The 26,858-nt window shown below is 46.1% G+C and overlaps 2 protein-coding genes across 2 annotated transcripts in view; both read right to left on the reverse strand.

The window, feature by feature from the left end:
• The window catches only part of plek (pleckstrin), a 198,585-nt gene that overhangs the window by 33,994 nt on the left and 137,733 nt on the right, over nt 1–26,858 (reverse strand). The gene's annotated exons all lie outside the window — the stretch shown is intronic.
• The window catches only part of aplf (aprataxin and PNKP like factor), a 71,146-nt gene continuing 60,000 nt past the window's right edge, over nt 15,713–26,858 (reverse strand). The window contains exons 9-11 of the mRNA XM_055665389.1: nt 26,161–26,207; nt 20,626–20,667; nt 15,713–17,790 (exon numbers count right to left, since the gene is read on the reverse strand). Of these exons, the coding sequence (XP_055521364.1) occupies nt 17,600–17,790; nt 20,626–20,667; nt 26,161–26,207 (280 nt within the window). The 3' untranslated portion in view covers nt 15,713–17,599. The remainder of the gene's footprint in view (nt 17,791–20,625; nt 20,668–26,160; nt 26,208–26,858) is intronic.

Below are 26,858 nucleotides of genomic sequence, written 5' to 3' on the forward strand. Positions count from 1 at the left end.
GCCATTCGGCCCATCAAGTCTACTCTGCCATTCAATCATGGCTGATCTATCTCTCCTTCTCAACCCCATTCTCCTGCCTTCTCCCCATAACCCCTGACACCCGTACTGATCAAGAATCTATCTGCAGTTCCGTCCCACACATTACAATAATGCCGTCCACAGTGTACAAATATCCTTCAGTGCAAGATAAAGACCGGTTAAAGATAGTCTGAGGTGGACGGGAGGTCAGGACCGCTCTGTAGTTGGTGGTCGGATGGTTCAGTTGCCTGATAACACTAACCTACTTCCTGCCTATTCAGCCTCCTGGCATGTAGAGCAGCAAGGAAGGTCCTCCACCCCTGTGTGTTCTGGGCCAGCTACTGGACACTACCCCAGGTCAGGTCAGCTCCATTCTTGTCATTTCCTCCTCTACAGTTCCACGACAGGTGGTTTTGGTTCTCCCTCTATTTATTTTCCCATCCCGGTGTCCAGTGCTGGGATATTCTTGGGATGCTGTCTGGTTCGCTTTCACCATTGGCATTCATCCTAGCAGCTGTCGATAGCCCTGGGAGTCCATCACGCCCAGTAGTCTTGATGCCTTCAGTTGCTGTTTGTGTAACACGTGTGTTTTACCAGACAGGGTTGTTAGCCCCTGTGCTCAACCTCCAACCTGGAGGACCAGTGGGAAGATTGCTCTTCATCTCACCTCTACCCTTCCACCTGTCCAGCATGGGAGACCCTAACAGGAGATGAATCTCCCGCTGGTGTAGCTCTAGGGGTCACTGAGACACACACACTCCCCGACCACGACAAGGTTGCAACCCCACAGGAAGGCCTGATAGCAGCTGGGAAGAAACTGTCCCTGAATCTGGAGGTGTGCATTTTCATTTTGCCCGATGAGAGAGGGGAGAAGAGGGAGTGGCCGGGGTGCGACTGGTCCTCGATGATGCTGCTGGCCTTGTCGAGGCGATGATGCTGCTGGCCTTGTCGAGGCAGCGTGAGGTGTAGATAGAGCTTTGTTCCGCTCGCCCCATCAGGTAACAAGGCAGAAGCGTCACAGAGTCTGTGATCAATCGCAAACTAAGTTCCTTCTGCAGCTTTCCACGTGATTGGTTTCTTTAGCCAAGACGCTGGCATCGTGTCATTTTTCAGCACCACACGTACTGGGAACGGTGCTGCTGGGGACTTTGGCCACGTTCCAAATAACCGGGTGGCACAGTGGCTCAGCGGTAGAGTTGCTGCCTGACATCGCCAGAAGGTGCGCCCTCTCACACACACAATCTGTACCTCCTGCGTAACGGGAGACGGGAGAAGCGGGTGGTGGATGCCAGGAATCTGAGGCCAGGGATGCGATTGTGGCATTTAAGAGGCTTCTAAACAGGGTACGTAGATATGGAGGGATATGGATCAGAGGAGACAGTTTAACGGCATCATGTTGGGCAGGGACATCTTGGGCCGAAGGGCCTGTTCCTGTGCTGGACTGTTCTATGAGCGATCGAGGAAAGCAGATGTGGAGTTAATGGACTGGCAGAATTCTACATCATTAATCTTAAGAGGCAAGTTTGAAATCTGAGAACTTAATATCATAGACATAAGCGAGCAATCTGAATTTTTGTTTTCAAAACCTGATCTTTGGCAATGGTAGCCCTGGAACGGCTGATCCAGTTTCAGCGGGTCGACCAGTTGCAGGAACGCCACCATCTATGGCAGCACGGTGGCGCAGCGGTAGAGTTGCGGCCTCACAGCGCCAGGGACCCGGGTTCCATCCTGACTACGGGCGCTGTCTGTACGGAGTTTGTACGTTCTCCCCGTGACCTGCGTGGGTTTTCTCCGAGATGTTCCCTACACGCCAAGACGTACAGGTTTGTAGGTTAATTGGCTTGGTATAAATCTAAATTGTCCCTCGTGTGTGTAGGATAGTGTTAAAGCCCTGTCCCACTGTACAAGTTCATTCCAAGAGCTCTCCCTAGTTAAAAAAAAATCAAACTCGTGGTAAGCACGGAGAATGAACGTAGCGGGTACGTCGGAGCTCGGGGACGACTCTTAGCGGCTCGTAACGCTAACGGCAGGTACTCGGGAAGACTCGCTAACGGCAGGTAAGCTCGGGAAGACTCGTGAAGATTTTTCAACATGTTGAAAAATGTCCACAAGAGCCCCGAGTACTGACAAGTGGCCATTACCGTAAATCTCCGAGTTCGAATCAGGGGCAAACTCGGGAGAGCTCTTGGAATGAACTCGTACCGTGTGACAGGGGTTTTAATGTGCTGGGATCGCTGGTTGACACAGACTCGGTGGGCCGAGGTGCTTGTTTCCACACTGTAAACTAAACTAAACTAAACATGGATAGGTTGTTTAAGAAAGAACTGCAGATGCTGGAAAAATTGCTGCCTCACCCACCGAGTTTCTCCAGAATGTTTGTCTACCTTAACATGGATAGGTGACGTTTCAGGTTGAGACTTTTTTCTCTACTTTTAAAGTAATTTTCTGCCTGGGGTCCGTGTAGTTTAGGAAAATGAATATCACAAAGTCCATAAAGCCATCGCTGAGCTGCTGAAATGATAACTGATCCCTATCAGAAAGAAAATATTTTCCATTCTACCCAGGACAAGGTGTTCTTGGAGGAAATCTTTCATTTCTTCAAACCAGTTTTTCAAATGTTTGATTTTTTTGCTGAGATCAACACGAATTGGAGGCCGAATTGTACATTCAGTTCCAATCGCTTCCATTTAATTGCTTCCATTAGTTTGAAAGGACGTCAGTGTGAGATGGAAACAGAAAGATCGCTAGGCCTCTAAATGGTGTTCGTTAAGACAAGCCTTTTTCCCCCTGAAGTTCAAATACTAAATAATCCAGAAAAACAAAGCGCTCATTTTGCCAACCCCTTCTTAATTGTGAAAAGCGGAACTGCTCAATTTTACACAGAGCAGTCGATTCATTGTCCTACTATTAGGATAGGATGTGGCCATTATTTCTCTGTACATCCTGTCTGGTTTGCAACTAGGCTGTCACAGGCATCTGGGTTTACATTCGTTAAAGTAATATTGTTAATCTACAGGCCTGCATCTAATTAGCATTGAAGGATGTGATCAAACTTTATTTCCTGATCTCCTTAAATATACCTTGAGAATATGTTTAGTTTAGTTTAGAGGTACAGCGCGGGATTAAACCCGTCGACCAACAAACCCGCGCCGACCAGCGATCCCCGCGCCGACCAGCGATCCCCGCGCCGACCAGCGATCCCCGCACCGACCAGCGATCCCCGCACCTTAAAGGGCCTGTCCCACTTGTCCTACGTCACCACGGCACCATGCGTGCGTAATGCACACCACGCGCCCGTCATCAGCGCGTCGTCACGCATTATGATATCGCATAAATGACGCGCAAATTACGCCCAAGTGGGACAGGCCCTTAACGATATCCTATACACAATTGTACACTCATACCAAGCCAGTTAACCCTGCACACCCGCACGTCTTTGGAGTGTGGAAGGAAACCGAAGATCTCGGAGAAAACTAATGCAGGTCAGGGGGAGAACGTGCAAACTCCGTACAGACAGCATCCGTAGTCGGGATCGAACCCGGGTCTCCAGCACTGTGAGGCAGCAACCTTACCGCTGCACCACCGTGCCGCCCATATTCTGGAGAGTATAGACAGGGTGTAATGTAAGGGTTAAACAGACTACATGTCGGCAGAAATGCCGTAGTCAGCTCAGTTAGCAGCACCACATTTCAACCCATGCTTAGAAACACAAGGAGATGTTTTCGAAGAATCCTTGGGCTAATTCCAAGGGACCAGTAGATTATGAGGATACTTGCGAGGTCTCCAAGATAAGCTCTGTTTTCCCAGAGATATCCGAGTTTAGCTCAGGGTCTGATCAGACACATAACTGTTATGGGATCAAGGAGGATCGCTGGTTTGGCACAGATCCACCTGACATAGCCATTATTATATAACTGCATGTTTATATCATGAGAGCATGGGTCTGTAGAAGGGTTTCGGGCCAAAACGTTGCCTATTTCCTTCGCTCCACAGATGCTGCTGCACCCGCTGAGTTTCTCCAGCACTTTTGTCTACCTTCGATTTTCCAGCATCTGCAGTTCCTTCTTGAACATGAGAGAATGAGCCTCATCTTCAGGGAGAGAGAAATAAAGAGAGAAAGAGAGAAAAAAAGAGAGAGATGACCATAGACTCAGAATTACAGAGCGCTCTTTTAGAAAGGAGGTGAGGAGGAACTTCTTTAGTCAGAGGGTGGTGAATCTGTGGAATTCATTGCCACAGAAGGCTGTGGAGGCCAAGTCAGTGGATATTTTTAAGGCAGAGATAGGCAGATTCTTGATTAGAACGGGTGTCAAGGGTTACGGGAAGAAGGCAGGAAAATGGGATTAGGAGGCAGAGATCAGGCATGATTGAATGGCGGAGTGGACTCGATGGGCTGAATGGTTTAATTCTACGCCTGTAACTTGTGAAATTGTAAATTGTCCCTAGTGTGTGTAGGATAGTGTTCTAAGGCAGAGATAGACAAATTCTTGATTTGAACGGGAGTCAAGGGTTAATGGGAGAAGGCAGCAGAATGGGCCTATCTAAAGACATCTTAAGATCTTCCATTCCATTAGGTGGACATTCCCCTTTCTCTGTCTGGTCGGGCCGATGCTTACACACCACTTGAAAAGGATCTTCATAGTTTCATAAGTGACAGGAGCAGAATTGGGCCATTCGGCCCATCAAGTCTACTCCGCCATTCAATCATGGCTGATCTATCTCTCCCTCCTAACCCCATTCTCCTGCCTTCTCCCCATAACCTCTGACACCCATACTAATCAAGAATCTATTCATCCCCGCCTTAAATATAACCACTGACTTGGTCTCCACAGATTCACTAAACCCTCTGACTAAAGAAATTCCTCCTCATCTCCTTCCTCAAGGAATGTCCTTTAATGTTGAGGTCCTCGAGTTCTTTCTTACAAACAAAAAGGCCAGAGATGTGCGGCACCTTCAGTTCAGGTCTGCAATATTTGACGGTGCCAGAGTGTAGCGGTTCTTTGCCTGCTGGTTCCCAGCAGAGGATCTGCCATCACCCATTGCAATCATCTTGTACAGTATTTTCTTTGACTGGATAGCAGGCAAACAAAAACTCTTCTCTGTATCCTGATATGGGTGACAATGATAAACTAAACTATTAACTTACAAATATAATAAGATGGAACTGCAGGTGCCGCTTAATACCAAAGATAGGCACAAAGTGCTGGAGGAACTCAGCGGGTCAGTACCCCGTTCCTGCCTTCTCCCCAAATCCCCTGACTCTGCTATCTTTAAGAGCCCTATCTAGCTCTCCCTTGAAAGTATCCAGAGAACCGGCCTCCACCGCCCTCTGAGGCAGAGAATTCCACAGACTCACAATTCTCTGTGTGAAAAAGTTTTTCCCCGCCTCTGTTCTAAATGGCTTAACTCTTATTCTTAAATTGTGGCCCCTGGGTCTGGACTCGTCCAACATCGGGAACATGTTTCCAGCCTCTAGCGTGTCCAAACCCTTAATAATCTTACATGTTTCAATAAGATTCCCTCTCATCCTTCTAAACCCCAGAGTATACAAGCCCAGCTGCTCCATTCTCTCAGCATATGACAGTCCTGCCATCCCGGGAATTAACCTTGTAAACCTACGCTGCACTCCCTCAATAGCAAGAATGTCCTTTCTCAAATTAGGGGACCAAAACTGCACACAATAGAAACATAGAAAATAGTTTCAGGAGTAGAGGCCATTCGGCCCTTCTAGCCTGCACCCCCATTCAACATGATCATGGCTGATCATCCAACTCAGTATCCCGTACCTGCCTTCTCTCCATACCCCCTGATCCCTTTAGCCACAAGGGCCACATCTAACTCCCTCTTAAATATAGCCAATGAACTGTGGCCTCAACTACCTTCTGTGGCAGAGAATAAATGAGAACTTACCAGTTTGAAGTTTGATCTTTATTTTATGAGGAGTAACGTTGAGGGTTTACGTGAAGACACCGTCAGTACGCATGCGTGCCAATCTTCAAAGCAGCGGTGTGAAATCACAGACAACAGTAAATGAACTGAACATAGTAAGATTGGAGGAATAGGATACCAGTTGAACTTTATGATCGAGGGTGAGCTGGAGGGCACGTGATCCCTCAACGTTACTTGTAGAAAGGCTTCCATTGCGGGTTATTTCTCCCCCAAGCTTTTTCTCCGCGGTCCCTTATAGCAGGGCTTCTCCGTGATGTTCTCCAGTCCCCCCCCCCCCCCTCCCCACCCTCCTCGCGGTCCCTATAAAAGGGATAGCCGCGATTTACAATGTCGGGGGGGTATCCTGCTTCGAGGGGGGGGGTGTATATGAAGCCGCTGGTTTTACTGCCAGCGGCTCGAAGGCGAATCCACCGCCGTCCGCTCCCCGTATTCCACGGTCTCCCGAGCGGGTCTCCACCAATATGAAGCCGCTGGTTCTACCGCCAGCGGCTCAAAGGTGAATTCCGTGGGCGGGATTCCACGTGACCGAGGTTCCCTGAAGTTCGTGACTGGGGTCTCCCCTCCGTCCCGACTTCACCCCGGACTTTGAGCAGGACCTCTAAGCAGAGGTTCCTGCAAGAAGATTTAAGCCTGAAAAGTTTTTTAAAAACTTACCTCAGGTCTGTTGCTGGCAGGAGACCCTCGTCCACCCACTCTGTGTGAAAAATGTTTTCCTCATCTCGGTCCTAAAAGACTTCCCCCTTATCCTTAAACTGTGACCCGTAGTCCTGGACTTCCCCAACATCGGGAACAATCTTCCTGCCTGTCCAACCCCTTTAGAATTTTGTAAGTTTCTATAAGATTTTGTAAGTTTCTATAAGACTCCAGGTGTGGTCTCACTAGGGCCCTGTACAACTGCAGAAGGACCTCTTTGCTCCTATACTCAACTCCTCTTGTAATAAAGGCCAACATGCCATTCGCTTTCTTCACTGCCTGCTGAACCTGCATGCTTACTTTCATTAACTGATGAACAAGGACCCCCAGATCCCGTTGTACTTCCCCTTATCCCAACTTGACACCATTTAGATAGTAATCTGCCTTCCTGTTTTTGCTACCAAAGTGGATAACCTCACATTTATCCACATTAAACTTAATGTGCCATGCATCTGTCCACTCACCCAACCTGTCCAAGTCACCCTGCATTCTCATAGCATCCTCCTCACAGTTCATACTGCCCCAAATTTGTGTCATCTGCAAATTTGCTAATGTTACTATGAATCTCTTCATGTAAATCATTGATGTATATTGTAAATAGCTGCGGTCCCAGCAGCGAGCCTTGCTGTTGTTGATAATGAGCGATGGTGAGTGGGGTGAGGGGAGGGGGAGCTTTCCTAAAGTCTACAATCAATTCCACCGTCTTAAGAGCATTGAGCTCCAGGTTGTTGTGATGGCACCAGGTTGCCAGATGTGTCACTTCCTGTCTGTAGGCAGATTCCTCCCCATCCTGGATCAGTCCAATCAGGGTTGTGTCATCCACAAACTTGAGAAGCTTGACAGAGGAGTCAGTGGAGGTGCAATCGTTGGTGTAGAGAGAGTAGAGGAGAGGGGAGAGTACGCAGGCTTGCGGTGATCCTATACTGAGGGTCTGTGGGTCCGAGATGTGCTTTCCCAGCCTCACATGCTGCTTCCTGTCTGTCAGGAAGTTGGTGATCCACTGACAGAGGGGTTCAGGCACAGTCAACTCGGAAAGTTTGGAGCGTAGTAGCTCTGGCACAATGGTGTTGAATGCAGAGCTAAAATCAACAAACAGGATCCTCGCATAGGTCCCCTGGTGGTCTAGGTGCTGGAGGATGAAGTGCAGGCCCAGGTTGACTGCGTCATCCACAGATCTATTGGCCCGATATGCAAACTGCAGAGAATCCTGCAGGGGGATTGTGATATTTTTCAGCTTGGCCAGCACAAGCCTTTCAAGGGTCTTCATGACTACAGAGGTCAGTGCAACAGGCCTGTAGTCGTCAAGACCAGTAATCCGTGCCTTTTTGGGTACAGGGTCAATAGTGGAGACTTTGAAGCAGGCAGGGGCAGTACAGGTTTGCAGGGACTGGTTATAAATGTCTGTATAGATCGGTGGCAGGTGTTCAGCACAGAGCTTGAGCTTAGAGGGGGAAACATTGTCCAGTCCTGGAGATTCCTGGCTTTTCCGTCTCCTGAACAGCCTGTCCACCTCCTCTATTTTTATTGTTGATGATGGAGAAGTGATGTTGTGCAGCATGGAGGGGGTGGGTAATTGGGTGTTAAGTGGTGATTGGAGAGGGGTGGGTGGGAAAGAGGCCAGTCTTTTCAGCTCTGCTATTTTATTTCATTCACATGTTTAAACTATAATGTTTTATTATTGTACCTTGTGCCTTCCGAAGTGTCCACCAGGGATTGTAAACTTCCATACTGGAAGTTGGACTATTTTATGCTGGACAATTTTTACATTTACACCAGGCCAATTAACCTACAAACCTGCACGTCTTTGGAGTGTTGGAGGAAACCGAAGATCTCGGAGAAAACCCATGCAGGTCACGGGGAGAACGTGCAAACTCCGTACAGACAGAGCCCGTAGTGGGGATAGAACCCGGGTCTCCGGCGCTGTATTTTGCTGTAAGGCAGCAACTCTACCGCTGCACCACCGTGACCGCCCTACGGTGACTTATTATTAATGTTTTATGTGTCATTTTTAATTGTTACTGTATGTCGTGTTGTTACTTGTGGGCGGAGCACCAAGGCAAATTCCTTGTATGTGTATATTGTGTTTTTGATTTTTGTCTTTGGATTGAATTCTGTCTTTAATTTGTGTACTGGTGATGTCTTTACTATTTATTTCATTCCGCTTACATGTTTCTATGTTTCTATTTGCTAAATTTTATAAGGTGTCCTTGAGACTCTTGAAAGGCGCCCATAAATAAAATGTATTATTATTTATTATTATTATACTTGGCCAATAAACTTATTCATTCATTCATTCATTCATTACTCCAGCTTTTTGTATGTAGTTAGCCGGCTGACAATGTTTGGATTAGTCAAGTCAACATTATCTGTCACATGGGGGTGGGGGGATTCTGAATAGGCTGAAAGCCCAAGCCTTTCGTCCTCCTCTGCCCAGCATTCTTCTGGCGAATGTCCAGTCCCTGGAAAACAAGCTGGATGACCTCAGGGCGAGGGTCAGATTCCAGCGGGACATAAGGGACTGCAACATCCTCTGCCTGACCTCGCTGATTCCGGATCAGGAAATCTGCCCAACCGAGTCCTTCACTGTCCACCGTGCTGACAGAACAGAAGCATCTGGGAAATCCAAGGCCTACTCCTGCACCCATTGTCTATTGGACCCTTGTCTCTGACGCTGTAAGGCAGCAGCTCTACCACTGTGCCTCCATGTTTAGTTTAGTGATACTGTGGGAAACACCAAGCCCATGACAACCAACACTAACCCGTACACTAGTTCTATGTTATCCCAGTTTCACATCCAGTCCCTACACACTGGGAGCAATTTACAGAAGCCAATCAACCTACAAACCTGCACATCTTTGGGATGTGGGAGGAAACTGGAGGAAACTTGTCCAACCTGTTTTTAGAGTCAATATCCACTAATCCAGTGACTGTTAATCGACATGTATTGGTCAATCGAGTGACAATGTCTGCTTCAGATAAAATCATGGGAGACCCCTTCCACCCCTGCAACGGACTGTTCCAGCTGCTACGGTCAAGCAAACGCCTCCGTTGCCATGTGGTGAGAACGGAGAGGTTGAGAAGGAGTTTCTTCCCAGAGGCCATTCGGACCGTAAACCCCTATCTCACCAGGGACTAACTTTACTGAACGTTATTCCTTCGATTATTTAATATGTAAAAGAATATGTGTGTGCTTATGATTGTGTTTATAGTTTGTTTGGTTGTTTGTTTGTTTGTCTTTTTGCACAAAGTCCGCGAGCATTGCCACTTTTCATTTCACTGAACATCTCGTATGTGTATGTGGCAAATAAACTTGACTTGACTTGACTTGAGTTCAGTGAATTACTGTGTGTAAGACTCGTTGTCATCTTCCACTCAGCCAACGAAAAACCATTCTACATTTCCTTGAGCCTTGTCTGCTCTGATCTGTCCTTACCTGCTCTTTGTACCCTTCCATATCTCCATATCATAGAGTGGAAACGTTTGACCCAACTTGCCATGTCCCAGCTACACTAGTGCCACCTGCCCACCCACGTTTGGCCCATATCCCTCCAAACCTGTACCTGTATAAATGTTTCATAAACGTTGGGATAGTCCCTGCCTCAACTACCTCCTCTGGCAGCTTGTTCCATACTCCCACCACCCTTTGTGTGAAAAAGTTACCCCTCAGATTCCCATTGTGATTCCTACTATGATTCCTATTCTGAAGAAGGGTTTCGGCCCGAAACGTCGCCTATTTCCTACGCTCCATAGATGCTGCCGCACCCGCTGAGTTTCTCCAGCATTTTTGTCTACCTTTGATTTTCCAGCATCTGCAGTTCCTTCTTGAACCTATTAAATCTTTGCCCATTCACCTTGAACCCATGTCCTCTGGTCCTCGATTTTACTTCGGAGTCACGTGAGTGATTCCGTGAAGAACCCAGCAGGTACTGCGCATGCGGCATTATCGCACAGCTGTGCAACGCGGCCAGCGGGAGTCGGGCTAGCTCCCGCATCCAAGGAACGAGAGGTAAGTACTTACCTTAATCGGGCCTTGTGGTTTTTGCTCCAGGGGGAGCAAAGTAGAGAGGCATGGTGAGCGGCCCCCGTTTCGACTCCAGCGTGGAGCCGACAGTGGACGGGGAAAAAGCGCTACCCGGACCGCAAACGCTGCGGACCAAAAGCGCTACCCGGACCGCAAACGCTGCGGACCGCTGCAAGGAGCTGCGCTATACCGGTCCGCTGAACAGCTGTTTGGTAACAGCAGCGGACCGGCGGGAAGTTTAAAAAACCCGACCAGCAGCCCTGCAGACTCCTGACCAGGAGAATCACCGCCCGGGAACCGCCACAACGCCGCCTGGAAAACGGCAGGCAGCCTCTACATGCAGGTAAGAGAAAAATCTTCCCAATTTACAGGTTCTACAGGAGCCAACTTCCTCCAAAACTGGAACAGGTTGGAGAAGGCAAAATAAGTATGTCTGTCTCCCCAAGCCAGAGGAGGTCATGGAGTTCACCTCCAGGAGAAAAGGGGCACTGGCTGAATGCCAAGGGAGCTGACTCCTACCCCAGTGCTATTGCACTAGCCATCTCCCTTGTCAAGGGATTGATGCAACAGCGGAGTTTGAGCTATGCCTCCTCCAATTTAGCACACCCTTTTGCTCCCTCTTTTGAGGCTAGCTAAGGAGGCCAGGGCTGGGCTGGCTTAAACGCTGGGCAGGCGGACGAGAACAGCAGTATGCCAGGGGAGCAGGATCAGGAAGAGCTACTGGGTGTCGTGGGCCACTACATGGCTCCTCCACGCGACCATCTTCCCAACAAAAGTCCTGCAGGAGCAGGCCTTTCCAGAGGCAAATCCGCAGGCAGCTGGGTCAGCAGACTCGCAGACAAGCAGCGAATTCTACAGAAGGGTCAAGATGTTACCGCCTTTGCTCGCCTTTTCCACGGATTATACTCTCCCAGGATGAGACTATCCCATTGCACTACCAGGGTGCTGACGCCTAAGATGTTCCCAAATTTGGGATACTCGACTGAACAATGGTGCATATAGACCTGCCCGCAACCCCAAATATATGGGGCTATGCAAACCGCTGCTGCGGGAAGAGAGGCAGATAAACCTGTGCGCCTCATGAAGGCAGGCCATGGAACGAGCAGGACATCGCATCCAACACCCAGCTGGCAGCACCCCTCGGCATCCACCAGTGAATCAAACAAGGACTGGTGAAAGCCTGGCGACCGCTTCACTTTACCCCCAAAGTTCTTTTTAGACGGGGCCCAGAGCGGAGCCGTGGGAAGATGCGCCGCCCCCCCGACAGCACCAGCATACCAGCAAACTACGCCTTCATGAAAAAACAACAAACATGGAGGTAGGTAGTCTGGTTCCTCCCGTTTACACTAAACAAGGGTGTTCTACTAACTGCGTGGGGGGGCATTTACACTTGTGGATAAAGCATGGGATGCTGTCACAAATAACTAAAATATACTCAACAGTCTTAGAGGATAAAAACGAATTCAAATTGGGCATATTACCGCCAGTTCAGCAATGCGCCCAAAGGGCATTTTCTCCCTCTAAGAAAAGAGAAGTGAGAAGGTCAAGCTGAACTAGAAAGGCTCATTACTAAACGGATCATGGGAGTAAACATGAGCCATTGGAATTTGTATCGAATATATTCACCAAAACTACAAAAGATGGTGAATGTAGCATCATCATTGATCTAATATCACTAAATAAATCTGTTGAGTATATACACTTTAAGATGGATATGGGTTCTTGTCACTGCCAGACATCTGATCTCCCTAGGATACCTATGGGGAGCATTGATATGGAAGATGCTAACTATCTTATACCCATACACTAGGATCATTATAGATACCTAAAACATTTTTACCTGGATATGGATATCCCGGTTAGGGCAACCATGGGAGCATATAGCATTCCCCATGGTCTAACCTCAGCCCTAAACTATTATAAATGGCCATGGAAATATTAAGAAAACAAGCATAATCATGGCATATATTGGATGATATCCTCATATTAGGGGAAACAAAGGAATTAGCTGTGGCAGCAGTTCTAGCTACGAAACAGCTCCCTAAAGCTCTGAGGTTTATCCCACGCCCAGATAAACCAGAATTGAAGCGTTAACTACCAAGGATTATCTGGGCTTCAATAATAATTCCGTCCATATGACTGTTACTTTGCCAAGATACTTGGGTCACTATAATCAAATCATGAATGTACCCACTGAAGCTACATCACAATTAAGGTGGTGGGCGACATATTTGGCATAGTTTTCAGCCCTATTATCATCACCAATCCCAACCTGGTTATTAAAAACCGATGCCAGTACTTTAGGCTGGGGAGCAACTAAACTCCATATCCAGCACAGGTAACAGATGGACCAATTCACAAACATCGTTACTACACATACCGGGCATCAACTACTTGGGATTGGTGATCGCCTATTGGGCTAAAAAGCATATGCATTTCAAATGCAGCACGTACTTATGCGGTTACGGATTGATAATACTATGGTGGTGGCTTATATCAACCATATGGGGAGCATAATAATCATTATTGTGCAACAAATTGGTCAAACAAATCTGTCAATGGTGTGTCAAAAGACATTTTAACTATCAGCTGCCTATGTCCTAGGAAGCTAGAACACAGTGGGAGACACCATGTCACGGGGTAAAATCCATGATTACATTCAATAGATGTCAAACCCTAAATATCTGCTAAATTTATTAAGCAGTTTGAAAGCCAGATATCAATTTGGTTGCACAAGACGGAATCACCAGTAACCCATGTATGTGATTTAGGAACCAGATTAGAGGCAGCAGCGATAGATGCCTATACGCTGGAAGGGGGAATTTCTGCTTTGCCTTCCTCCCTTCTGCCTCATCAGACGGGCACTTCGCAATACAGAGGGATCTGCCTCCGAGATATTGAACGTGCCCGACCGGCCTACACAGCCATGGTTCCCAGTTCATCACGACACGGTGGGCGAGTCACCTATGGATTTCCCTAGTGGACCATGGTTGCTGACTCAACCCAGTATCAGGCACAAGCCACCCATGCCAGGGAAACATCAAACTCCTGGGTGCAGGGTTTGAATAGACCTTACCAGGGACTGGGATTATCCAAAGGAACCATTACCACCATGTCGGCATCCCTGCGAACAGTCACTAAAAGCTAACATGGGTAAAATACTGCCACGACGCAGGGACAACGAACTATTCAACCACTGACGTATTGGAGTTCCTGGAACATCTACACCATGACTAAAAGGTGAGTTACAGTGCCGTAAATACAGCATGGAGCGCCTTATCTGCTTATCTAAAACAGCATGTCAGCAGAGCATGGGATCCCATCCACTGAAGGTATGAAGGGCAACTATAATATAAGCCCCAAACACCCAGGTATATACCCATGTATGGGATATTGGTGTGACATTGACATGTCTCAGAGATGGCACCAGCCAGATCCCTCAGCTTGCTTAATCTATGTTTTTAAAAAACGCTCATGCTTATGGCTCTCGTACACGCTCACAGAGTCCAGTCACTCCATAAAACCAGACTGGATAACATGGTGATTACCCCAGACGCATCACGTTCATATTTAGGTCTGGTAAAATCTAACTCGCAGGTATATGGGACTAGGCGAGATTATGAGTTCGGCACGAACTAGTAGGGTCGAGATCGCCTGTGTTTTCCGTGCTGTAGTCGTTATATGGCTATATGGACCAGGAACGCCCAATTCACTGGTGGGATTCCGGGCCTACCCACCAGAGTCCAGGTTGAGTGTGGTGACCCATCTACTACTATATATAGACACAACCCACAATCTTAGAGGGAGAGGAAAGCCTATGGGTCAACCACAGTAACCCAAGACGGGGTACGAGCCAAACCACTCCAAGGTGGCTCAAACAGGTACCGAAAGCTGCCGGAATAGATAATAATACATTTAATCCCATTCCACTAGGGCAGCATTGGTATCAGCGGCTGAACGAATGGACATCCCGGTTGACCACATTTTCAATACAGCAGAATGGTCAAGGGAACGGCGTTCAGAACATTTTTTATTATAAACCGTTGATAAACCTGATTTAATTGCAGGAGAATATTACAAACTGCAATATTAATTTAAGCTCAGAGGAGCTCTTTTATGTTGTTATTGTTAACAAATACCTTTCTGTTTCTTTTGAAAGCAGATCAACTGGTTGATTACGATAACACTTCCTCCCTCATAAACTTCGGCAGTGAGTGAAATAAAAACTGTTACACGGTTTGAAATCACAGACCTTTGAAGTCTTCACGGAATCACTCACGTGACTCCGAAGTAAAATAGTTAGATTAAACGAGTACTTACCAGTATGAAGTTTGATCTGTATTTTATGAGGAGTTACGGTGAGGGATTAAGTGCCCGCCGCTCCCACCCTCATTATATAGATCAAGCTAATAAACTGATGTCTCGTGATCTTTACTATCTTACTTCAAATATTGTGTCTATTCTGTGATTCCACACCGCTGCTTCGAAGTATGCCGCATGCGCACTGGAGCTGGGGTCTTCACTTAATCCCTCACCGTAACTCCTCATAAAATACAGATCAAACTTCATACTGGTAAGTACTCGTTTAATCTAACTATTCACCTACTCTGAGCAAGAGACTGTGTGCATCTAGCCAATCTATTCCTCTCATGATTTTATACACCTCTATAAGATCACCCCTCATCCTCCTGCGCTCCATGGAACAGAGTCCCAGCCGACTTAACCTTGCCCTACAGCTCAGACCCTCTGGTCCTGGCAACAGGTTCCTCTTGTTTCCCTCTCCCCTGACTCTCAGTCTGAAGAAAGTTACTCCAGCACTTTGGGTCTTATTTGGTAAACCAGCATCTACAGTTGCTTGTGTCCACATCAGGGCTATGCAGTCCAGTTGTCAGCACTTTACCTCAGTCACGTTATCCTATGAGGGTCCATCACTGTGGCTACATTAAGGTGCTATAGAAATACAAGGTTTTTGGTCCGTTTTAGGAACCCTGTGGTTGTCTAATGTGTCATCGCTGGCACTAATAAATGGTCCCCCACAGACTTAATCAATACATGTGGCTTTCCAAAAAACACCAAACACCACAGATCCAATTAAATAAATAAAGCAATCAAAATCATCATGAACAAAGTGTTTATATGGTTAGATTTGCACCCATTATTTTCCAAGCCCATGTCATATAAACATTATAAAAGGTAAAGAATTATATCTGATATACAGTGTACAAGACAAGGTTGTCGGGTTAAAATGAAAGCAGGTTCATTTTGGGATTGCCCCCTCACCGTGCATTGCTTAGGGAAACGTCTTTAAAAATCATTCACTACAGGGAAACTACAGGAGCCTGAATAACTGAGCAACGGTAATTGATCAGTAATCGATCCACTCTGGGTTTGGTGCAACAATAACGAGTTGCTATTTGGAGTTTACATCAAGTTGCTGTGACTGCTACCAAGGCAGGAAGGAGGCATTTTGCTTGGGGGCCAAAAGGATTATTTCAAAAAGGTAAGACACAAAATGTTGGAGTAATTTGGCGGGACAGGCAGCGTCTCTGGAGAGAAGGAATGGGTGACTTTTTAGGTCGAGTCCATTCTTCGGGTCTGAAGAAGGGTCTCGACCCGAAACGTCACCCATTCATTCTCTCCAGAGATGCTGCCTGTCCCGCTGAGTTGCTCCAGCATTTTGTGTCTGTCTTTGGTGTAAACCAGCATCTGCAGTTCCTTCCTACCCACAGGATTATTTCAGTTGAATCCACAATACCCCTCTAAACGACCTTCAAATCAGGAACCATCTTCAATTTCCAGTTAACTTCATTAACTGCAGTGAGAAATCGCCCAATCACAACTGTGAAATCAAGTTCAACTGAGCATTAGAAATTCTGTTTACGTATCAATTTTGTAATCCCATTGATACACAACATTTCACCAGCCACAGCCCCAACATCAATAATAGCACGTCAATGAGATGAAAGCAAGGACTGCTGGTGATAGATAGAAAGACCCTTGTGGTCCCCAGGTGCAGGTGAGTAGAGACCTCAGTAAGCAGTCCGTATTGTTAGCTTGTTCAGTCATGCATCAGCTATTGGCAACGGACTACCATTCCTTGTAGTGCAAGCTTCATTGCATTTCCCTCTCTCCTTTTGGGCAATAGTCCCACTGCCAACATTCACAAATCCCATCCAACCACAATTCAGAGTCGCACTTTGGAATAAATAGTTAAATTCATCCACTCTGAAATTGCACAACTTTGTAAAAGAGCAAGGGTGTTTTCTAATGGGCATGCGCAAGCAGTCAGAACTTTGAACACTGGCCACAAAGTAAAATTCTTAGCCATTTCCGCCCCCCTCTTTTCATGCCAGTTAAGAGTTTTCTTTGCGCTGATCTTATTTAATCCATTTCCAAAGACTATGGACACTGTGTTATGTCAGCTCCTTGCATGCTAGGTTTGTTTAGTTTAGTTTATTATCGAGTACACGTACCGAGGTGCAGTGAACAGCCTTTGTGTTGCGTGCCTTTGACGTGCTATAACACACAATGATAACGCTTTTCACTGCACCACGGTACACGTTACAATAAACTAAACTAGGAGTAATGCGGTGACAAAACTTGATGCTTCATTTATTCCAATACAGAGGCAGCCTGCTGTAAACACCAGAACGTCTCACCTGCTTATTTATAGTCCAACATTATTGTCAACTTTCCCCTACTCATTCTCCACAGCAGTCCACACGCTTGCTCAAATTCCACTCCCAGGTTCATTGGATGAGTGAACTAACAATCATTGCTTATTGAAGATAATTGAACGCGACAGTAAGGCAAAGCAAGCAGGTAGATGTAACAGCCAGCAAGTGCTGTTTTCAGTGCAACAGGACAGACCTAAAGGTCAAGGTGCTCAAGGTCAAAAGTGGAAAGGCAAGTCTCACTTTAGTGTTTGTTTACAAATCTGTTAGCTTCCTTTCTTAACGTGTCAATGTCCTCGTTGATATCTGAACTCGGCTCCCAATCAGAATCTTCGTCAGTAGGATCCAGATCATCTTCTTCATCGTCAATAAAACTGTCATCCAAGTCATACTGGTTGTGCTCACCATCATCATCGCTCTTGTTGGCCAGGGCACCTTTACATAAGCAAAGCAATGGAAAGCATTCACATTATTCACGGCATATTTACATTTTTTTTTTCCCCCCCCCAGAATATTTGTCTTATCTCGGGTAAACCTGTTATTCGGGGGATGTGAAATAATGTGCAACTAGCAGCTATCATTTCACAACAAGAGCCAGTTTTCAGAATATCTGTCCCAATGTACATTGGAAGCAGTGAACAGCTTGAGGTGTGAAGAGCGGTTTTGCAAACAATACCAAGGGTCTCGACCTGGAACATCACCTATTCCTTCGCTCCATAGATGCTGCTTCACCCGCTGAGTTTCTCCAGCATTTTTGTCTACCTTTGATTTTTCCAGCATCTGCAGTTCCTTCTTAAACATTTTGCAAACAAACTGTCTGCTAAGACAACTGAATGTTGAATGAGAAACAAAGAACTGCAGATGCTGGTTTATACCAAATGTAGACATAAAGTGCTGGGGTAACTCAGCGGGTGAGGCAGCATCTGTGGAGAATGTCGATAGGTGGCACCAACTCTGTTCTGTCAACCATAACAAACTACACTTTGAGTAGAAGCATAGAAACATAGACAATAGGTGCCGGAGTAGACCATTCAGCCCTTCGAGCCAGCACCGCCATTCAATGTGATCATGGCTGATCATCTAAAATCAGTACCCCGTTCCTGCTTTCTCCCCATATCCCCTGATTCAGCTGGCCCTAAGTGCTAAATCTAACTCTCTCTTGAAATCATCCAGTGAATTGGCCTCCACTGCCTTCTGTGGTAGAGAATTCCACAGACCCACAACTCTCTGGGTGAAAAAGTGTTTCCTCATCTCAGTCCTAAGTGGCTGACCCCTTATTCTTAAGCTGTGACCCCTGGTTCTGGACACCCCCAACATTGGGAACATTTATCCTGCATCTAGCCTTGTCCAATCCCTTAAGAATGTTATATGTTTCTAATGTAAAGGTGCTACTCCCTTTGAATTGAATTCTGTCTTTACTTTGTGTACGAGTCATGTCTCTACTATTTATTTCATTCCCCTGACATGATTTTCCTCTACCTGCTAAATTTTTGTAAGGTGTCCTTGAGACTCTTGAAAGGCGCCCATAAATAAAATTTATTATTATTATTACATATTTTCAGTCAGAATCGCAGAGGTTTTCCAATATTCCACCATGACCACTTCTGATGAATCAGACTTGACTCCTGTCTCAACAAAGGTATCCAAAAAAACTATTAGTTTTACACTTGTAGTCCAACATTCAGAGTTTTATGGGAAAGGCAAGGTCTTTTTGTGAATTCAATCCTAAATTACTTCGCTAAAACGTTGAGATTTGTCTCCCTTCTTTTAGAAGTCTCTTGGTGCCCAAAAGATTAACGAATTATTTATTATTTTACAGGTTCCAATTAAATCAACGCTCAGAGACAGAATTTTATAATGCAAATATGGCAATAATACAACATGGCATAACATTTGTCAATCTATACCGCAATCCAAGATCAACACATCACTCCAATGATTCAATATTACAGCTGTATATAAAGATGCAACGAGAGACGCTGACACAAGCCCCCCCCCCCCCCCACACACACGTTACATTGCTGTCATGCCAAGCCCCTGGATAGTAAAGGCAGCCTTCTTTTGAACTTTTTGATGACTTTTTTTGCACATCAGCTTTTATTGATGAGCAAAGCAATGTCCAAAAGGCCTCAGTGTTCCCACGCTTCTTAGTCTCAACACCATGGAAAATATTTTGATTTTTCTTTGTGATCCAAAAAAATGATCCAACACTCCCCACATTGTCTGTACTTGTTTTCACCCAACAAACAGCTACTAATGGCCTGTTTCCTTTATCCTCATTACATTTTGCATATCTTTCAATTGTTTGTTCACCGTCTAAGTCTCTCGTTTCCCTTTCCCTTGACTCTCAGTGTGAAGAAGGGTCCTGACCCGAAACATCACTTTTCCATGTTCTCCAGAGATGCTGCCTGACCCGCTGACTTACTCCAATGCGGTAGAGTTGCTGCCTTACAGCGCTTGCAGCGCCAGAGACCCGGGTTCCATCCCCACTATGGATGCTGTCTGTGTGGAGTTTGTATGTTCTCCCTGTGACCATGTGGGTTTTCTCTGAGATCTTTGGTTTCCTCCCACACTCCAAAGACGTACAGGTGTAATTTAAGTGTAAATTACTAGTGTGTGTAGGATAGTGTTAATCTGCCGGGATCACCGGTCGGTGTGGACTCGGTGGGCCGAAGGGCCCGTTTCCACCCTGTATCTCTAAACTAAACTAAACACTTTGTGTGCAGGAAGGAACAGCAGATGCTGCTTTAAACCGAAGATAGACACAAAATGCTGAAGTAACTCAGTGGGACAGCCAGCACCTCTGGAGCGAAGGGGGACGTTTCGGGTCGAGACCCTTCTTCAGAGTGGTTTTTTAAAAATAATTAAAATCTGTAGAGCTTTTATTTGTAAATCAGACATGACAGCTCCTTTGTAAATCTGATACTCTGCATGCTGTGAGGAAAGTTAAGTTCGGCAGCATATCTGGACAATATATACTGCTTACAGAGGTGTAAATGACAAAATAATTAGTATTTATCACAGCCAATGTACCAAAGCCAATGGCTTACTTGTTAAAGCAAACCACCGTCATAGACAAATATAACAGCCAACTTGTGCATGGCACGATTCAACAATCACGCACTTCGTTTTGTCAGTCAGTGGAAACAGAACGTTATACAGTGTTGTAAATAAATTATGCAAATGAGAGATATGAGAACACTATTTCTTGATGATGCTAAATAATTAACGTAATATTCATCTAGGAATATTGAAATAAAAATTCCATACCTTTCTGGGCAACTTTTCTCCTTTGTCGTCTTAATTGGCTTCCTAAAATTAAAGTGTTACCACATAAGCTCAAGTAAATCTATCATTCAAATGTTACCACATAGGCTCAAATAAATCTATAATTTAAATATTACCAGATAAGCCTCATCAAATTTATTAAGACCTAAAACGCAGTCATCTGAATCTCAGCACAAAATACCATGAATCACATTGGTACTGTATCGACTACAAAATGGCTAATTATTTTATGGCTGATTAATTATATCATCAATTAATGCAGATAGTCCTTCCATTTATTGATGGCCACCATGGACAACTCTATCCATTGTGGGCTCCACCATTCCATGATCATTGTTGGTTTTTCCATAGCATTCATTCATTTGTTTTATATCTCTCTAACACCCAACCTCAAACATAGAAACATAGAAAATAGGTGCAGGAGTAGAGGCCATTCGGCCCTTCGAGCCTGCACCGTCATTCAATATGATCATCCAACTCAGTATCCTGTACCTGCCTTCTCTCCATACCCCCTGATCCCCTTAGCCACAAGGACCACGTCTAACTCTCTCTTAAATATAGCCAATGAACTGGCCTCAACTACCCTCTGTGGCAGAAAATTCCAGAGATTCACCACTCTCTGTGTGAAAAATAATTTCCTCATCTCGGTCCTAAAAGATTTCCCCCTTATCCTTAGACCCCTTGTTCTGAACTTCCCCAACATCGGGAACAATCTTCCTGCATCTAGCCTGTCCAACCCCTTAAGGTTTTGTAAGTTCCTATAAGATCCCCCCCCTCAATCTTCTAAATTCTAGCGAGTACAAACCGAGTATATCCAGTCTTTCTTCATATGAAAGTCCTGACATCCCAGGAATCAGTCTGGTGAACCTTCTCTGTACTCCCTCTATGGCAAGAATGTCTTTCCTCAGATTAGGAGACCAAAACTGTACGCAATACTCCAGGTGTGGTCTCACCAAGACCCTGTACAACTGCAGTAGAACCTCCCTGCTCCTAGACTCAAATCCTTTTGATATGAAAGCTAACATACCATTCGCTTTCTTCACAAACATCACCATATAACAATTACAGCACAGAAACAGGCCATCTCGACCCTACAAGTCCGTGCCGAACCACTTTTTTTCCCCTTAGTCCCACCTGCCTGCACTCATACCATAACCCTCCATTGCCTTCTCATCCATATGCCTATCCAATTTATTTTTAAATGATACCAATGAACCTGCCTCCACCACTTCCACTGGAAGCTCATTCCACACCGCTACCACTCTCTGAGTAAAGAAGTTCCCCCTCATATTACCCCTAAACTTCTGTCCCTTAATTCTGAAGTCATGTCCCCTTGTTTGAATCTTCCCTACTCTCAAAGGGAAAAGCTTGTCCACATCAACTCTGTCTATCCCTCTCATCATTTTAAAGACGTCTATCAAGTCCCCCCTTAACCTTCTGCGCTCCAGAGAATAAAGACCTAACTTATTCAACCTTTCTCTGTAACTTAGTTGTTGAAACCCAGGCAACATTCTAGTAAATCTCCTCTGTAGTCTCTCTATTTTGTTGACATCCTTCCTATAATTGGGCGACCAAAATTGTACACCATACTCCAGATTTGGTCTCACCAATGCCTTGTACAATTTTAACATTACATCCCAGCTTCTATACTCAGCTATACTCAGCTATCACCTATTCCTGTTCTCCAGAGATGCTGCCAGTCACGCTGAGTTACTCCAGCTTTTTGTGTCTATCTCCCCACAATGAGCTCCATATTACATATTTACTCACAAATTTAATCTAGCTAAGTCCCAGTGTAAATTTGATTGTTTGAATATTTGATTGATTGGAAGATGCAGCATGGAAACAAAGTGCTGGAGTAACTCAGCGGGTCAGGCAGCATCTCCGGAGAACATGGAGAGGTGACGTTTTGGGTCGGGACCCTTCTTCACAAGAAACTGCGGAAGCTGGAATCTTCAGCAAAGGACAAAGTGCTGAAGGAGGGTCCTGACCCGAAACGTCACCTATCCATGTTCTCCACAGATGCTGCCTGACCCGCTGAGTTACTCCAGCACTCTGTGAAACGTCACCTATCCATGTTCTCCACAGATGCTGCCTGACCCGCTGAGTTACTCCAGCACTCTGTGAAACGTCACCTATCCATGTTCTCCACAGATGCTGCCTGACCCGCTGAGTTACTCCAGCACTCTGTGAAACGTCACCTATCCATGTTCTCCACAGATGCTGCCTGACCCGCTGAGTTACTCCAGCACTCTGTGAAACGTCACCTATCCATGTTCTCCACAGATGCTGCCTGACCCGCTGAGTTACTCCAGCACTCTGTGAAACGTCACCTATCCATGTTCTCCACAGATGCTGCCTGACCCTCTGAGTTACTCCAGCACTCTGTGAAACGTCACCTATCCATGTTCTCCACAGATGCTGCCTGACCCGCTGAGTTACTCCAGCACTCTGTGAAACGTCATCTATCCATGTTCTCCACAGATGCTGCCTGACCCGCTGAGTTACTCCAGCTTTTTGTGTGTAACTTCTGTCACTGACAAACCCTGTCAACGCAATGGGCAATGGGTTCAGACCAATGCTGCTCATCTTTTCAAGTGGCCACGTTGGAATCAATTACCGATACTAACAATCTTTTCTCTGCTGGTTTTAGGCATCTCTAAGAAATAGGCTTAGACAGTATTAGCTCAATTCCTGTTGGCCTTGGGCACAAGGAGCAAAACTGGCCCTAATTTAGCAGTTACTGGAGCTTCTGGAGTTGTAAAGATGGAAAACATCAAGAAATGGAAAAAATATTCTGACTGATGCAGCAGAGACTGCTTGTCTGAGGATGGGTTAAATTACCTTGTTGGAGAAACACTCTACATCTGGCTGTAATATACTTGGCCGGGGAGTGCATGATTCCGAGATTAAGTAAAAAAACTCCCACTCTTGCATTCCTTTCTGTGTTCACCATTATCCAATAAACCTTTAACTTCCTGATCACAAGTATGCCTAGCAGTAACTCTCAACTGTTCTCCATCGCATTTCACCTTTTGGTCTCATTAACTTTAATTTACCTGCAAAAAAACTCTGAAAAATTTAATTAGTTTCTGTTCCCTTAGATTAAAAATTGCTCATCTACAATTTTTTCTAAAATATGCTGAGTCTCATAAACTGTTACAGCATAATGCACTAAATTATAAAAATTAAACTGAATGCAAGATGTAAAATATTCTAACTGATGACATTTGAGTTTTTAGTTCATTTAATTTAGTTCATTTATCGTATCAGTTTATATAAATCAGCATCTTTCCACATTTGTAGATGTGCAATTTTTATTTTATGGGATAGTAACTAACTTAAATTTTCAAAGATTTTGCATATAAATTAATTGGTAAAATGATTTAAAAAAGTCTAAAAAGTTATGTATTTAAACTTAATTCACATTTTTTCAGTTCCTATCAAACCTGCATGTCGCCATTGTAATAAAACGTCATAAAGGTTGATTCTTATGCAAAATGTATAGGTTTCCTGCACAGTGTTTTGTAGCAATGACAATACATGATGACTTTGTTTTAGTGGAGTAAGTTTGGACACATGGCCACATGCATACTATGTTGTGTGTTTCTGTTCAAAAATATGTATTCTCCAACACATACAGGTGCACAACCTTTTATCCGGTGTTCCAGAAACCGAAAAGCTCCGAAAACCGGCCATTTTTTCCAGATGTCGTCTGCGCACCAAAGCTCGCGTTTGGCGCCAAACCTGACCCAAAACGACCCACGGTCAACACAGGTCTGTACTACTGTAGCGGCTGCCTCCTCCCTGGAGACTGGGAGACGCTTAAACATCTGTAAATCATTGCTTAAATGTTAGTCAGTTAGTTTGGAGGGCTTTTATGTGAAGGGGGGGTGAAGGGGTAAACTTTAATTCTTAGTCCCCTACCTGGTCGGAGAGGCGGGGAGCGGTCAATGCCTTACCGGGTCGCCGTGCAATAAGCTCCGCAGCGCTGTGGCCGGTGGGGCCGCGGGCGGCGCCAGTTGTAGCTCCGACCCCGGCAACTCTACCCCTGGCTGCGAGGCGCTCCAAATCCAGCGCGGCCCGCGGCCGGACGCCCCAGCTCCGCAAATGTCGGGAGTCGGCAGCGTCGCAGCGCTGGGAAACCAGCGGGGAGCGGGCAATGCCTTACCGGATCGCCGTGCGGCAAGCTCCGGAGCTCTGTGGCTGCCGACACACAACATCGCGGAGCGTCGCTGGATTTGGAGCCGCGCAGCCAGGGGTAGAGTTGCCGGGGTCGGAGCTCCAACCGGCGCCGCCCGCGGCCGGACGGAGCCCCCAACTCCGCGGCTCCAAATCCAGCGATGCTCCGCGATGTTGTGTGTCGGCGGCCACAGCGTTCCGGAGCTTGCCGCACGGCGACCCGGTAAGGCATTGCCCGCTCCCCGCTGGTATCCCAGCGCTGCGACGCTGCCGACTCCCGACATTCCCGGAGCTGGGACGTCCGACCGCGAGCGTCGCTGGATTTGGAGCGCCTCGCAGCCAGGAGTAGAGTTGCCGGGGTCGGAGCTACAACCGGCGCCGCCCGCGGCCGGACGGAGCCCCCAGCTCCGCGAGGTTGGGAGTCGCCGACCAGGTAGGGGACTAAGAATTAAAGTTTCCCCCTTCACCCCGACTCCACCACCACCACCACATAAAATCCCTCCAAACTAACTGACTAACATTTATGCAATGAGTCTCCCGGTCACCCGGGAGGAGGCAGCAGCTCCAGACTTTTCAAGCCGCCCGCGCTACCTACCTAATCTACGCTAAAAATCTTCCATTCTGAAATCCGAAAATGTCCGAATTCCGACAAGTGTCTGGTCCCAAGGCTTTCGGATAAAAGGTTGTGCACCTGTACGAGTTTGTCACTCGTAAAATGAGAAAAAGATGAAGTTCTTTGAAATCTTTTTCGCACAATCGTAATAGTGCCCATTGTTCAAAAGAAAAAAACTCTGATAACCCACGATCCAACTATTTGTATTGTATAGCGGTAATGTTTTCACACAAAAGGTGGTGGTGGGAGTATGAAACGAGCTGCCAGAGGAAGTAGTTGAGGCAGGAACCATCCCAACTTTTCAGAAACAGTTGGACAGGTACATGGATGGGACAGGTTTGGAGGGATATGGACCAAACGCAGGCTGGTGTAATTGGGACATGTTGGACGGTGGGGCCGAAGGGCCTGTTTCCACGCTGTATCACTCTATGACCGGTGAGTCAAATGTTCAACCATGGACTTTTCCAGATAGTTGGATCGTGGGTTATCAGAGTTTTTTTCTTTTGAACAATGGGCACTATTACGATTGTGCGAAAAAGATTTCAAAGAAAAACACTTTTGCAATCTGTCAGTATCTGAAGGACATTGGACACGGTAAAAGGAAAATCATATCTAAATCAAGATACTCATCAGATAATTTGTTAGGTGTAGTCACTGTTTGAGACAAATATGAGAGTCAATTTGTACACTGCAAGGTTGTAGGATACAGAAGTCAACATTACCTGGGAGCTGGGTGTGCTTGTATTCTTTCTTGTGCTGTGGATTTTTCCTTCAGTTACAAAACATATTTTAATATGCCATTAATAATACTGTGTAACACATGTTATAAAATGACCCAATTAATCTTTCAGAATAACAATGGTTTAAATAAAAAGTTCAGGTATGACATTTCTCTGCTTATATTTTATTACGAATGAATGAATGAATAAATAAGCTTACACAAAAAAGCTGGAGAAACTCAGCGGGTGCAGCAGCATCTATGGAGCGAGGGAAATAGGCAACGTTTCGGGCCGAAACCCTTCTTCAGACTGATCGGGGGCGGGGGTGGGTGGGGACAAGAAAGGGAAAAGGAGGAGTAGCCAGAAGGCTGGGGGATGGGAGGAGACAGCAGGGGGACTGAGGAAGGGGAGGAGACAGCAAGGACTAACAGAATTGGGAGAATTCGATGTTCATGCCCCCGGGGTGCAGACTCCCCAAACGGAATATGAGGTGCTGTTCCTCCAATTTCCGGTGCTGCTCGCTGTGGCCATGGAGGAGACCCAGGACAGAGAGGTCGGAGACGGAGTGGGAGGGGGAGTTGAAGTGCTGAGCCACCAGGAGGTCAGCTTGGTTATTGCGGACCGAGCGGAGGTGTTCGGCGAAACGATCGCCCAACCTCCGCTTGGTCTCACCGATATAGATCTGCTGACATCTAGAGCAG

The sequence above is a fragment of the Leucoraja erinacea genome, unplaced genomic scaffold, assembly GCF_028641065.1.
Source record: "Leucoraja erinacea ecotype New England unplaced genomic scaffold, Leri_hhj_1 Leri_121S, whole genome shotgun sequence".
Lineage (NCBI taxonomy): Eukaryota > Metazoa > Chordata > Chondrichthyes > Rajiformes > Rajidae > Leucoraja > Leucoraja erinaceus.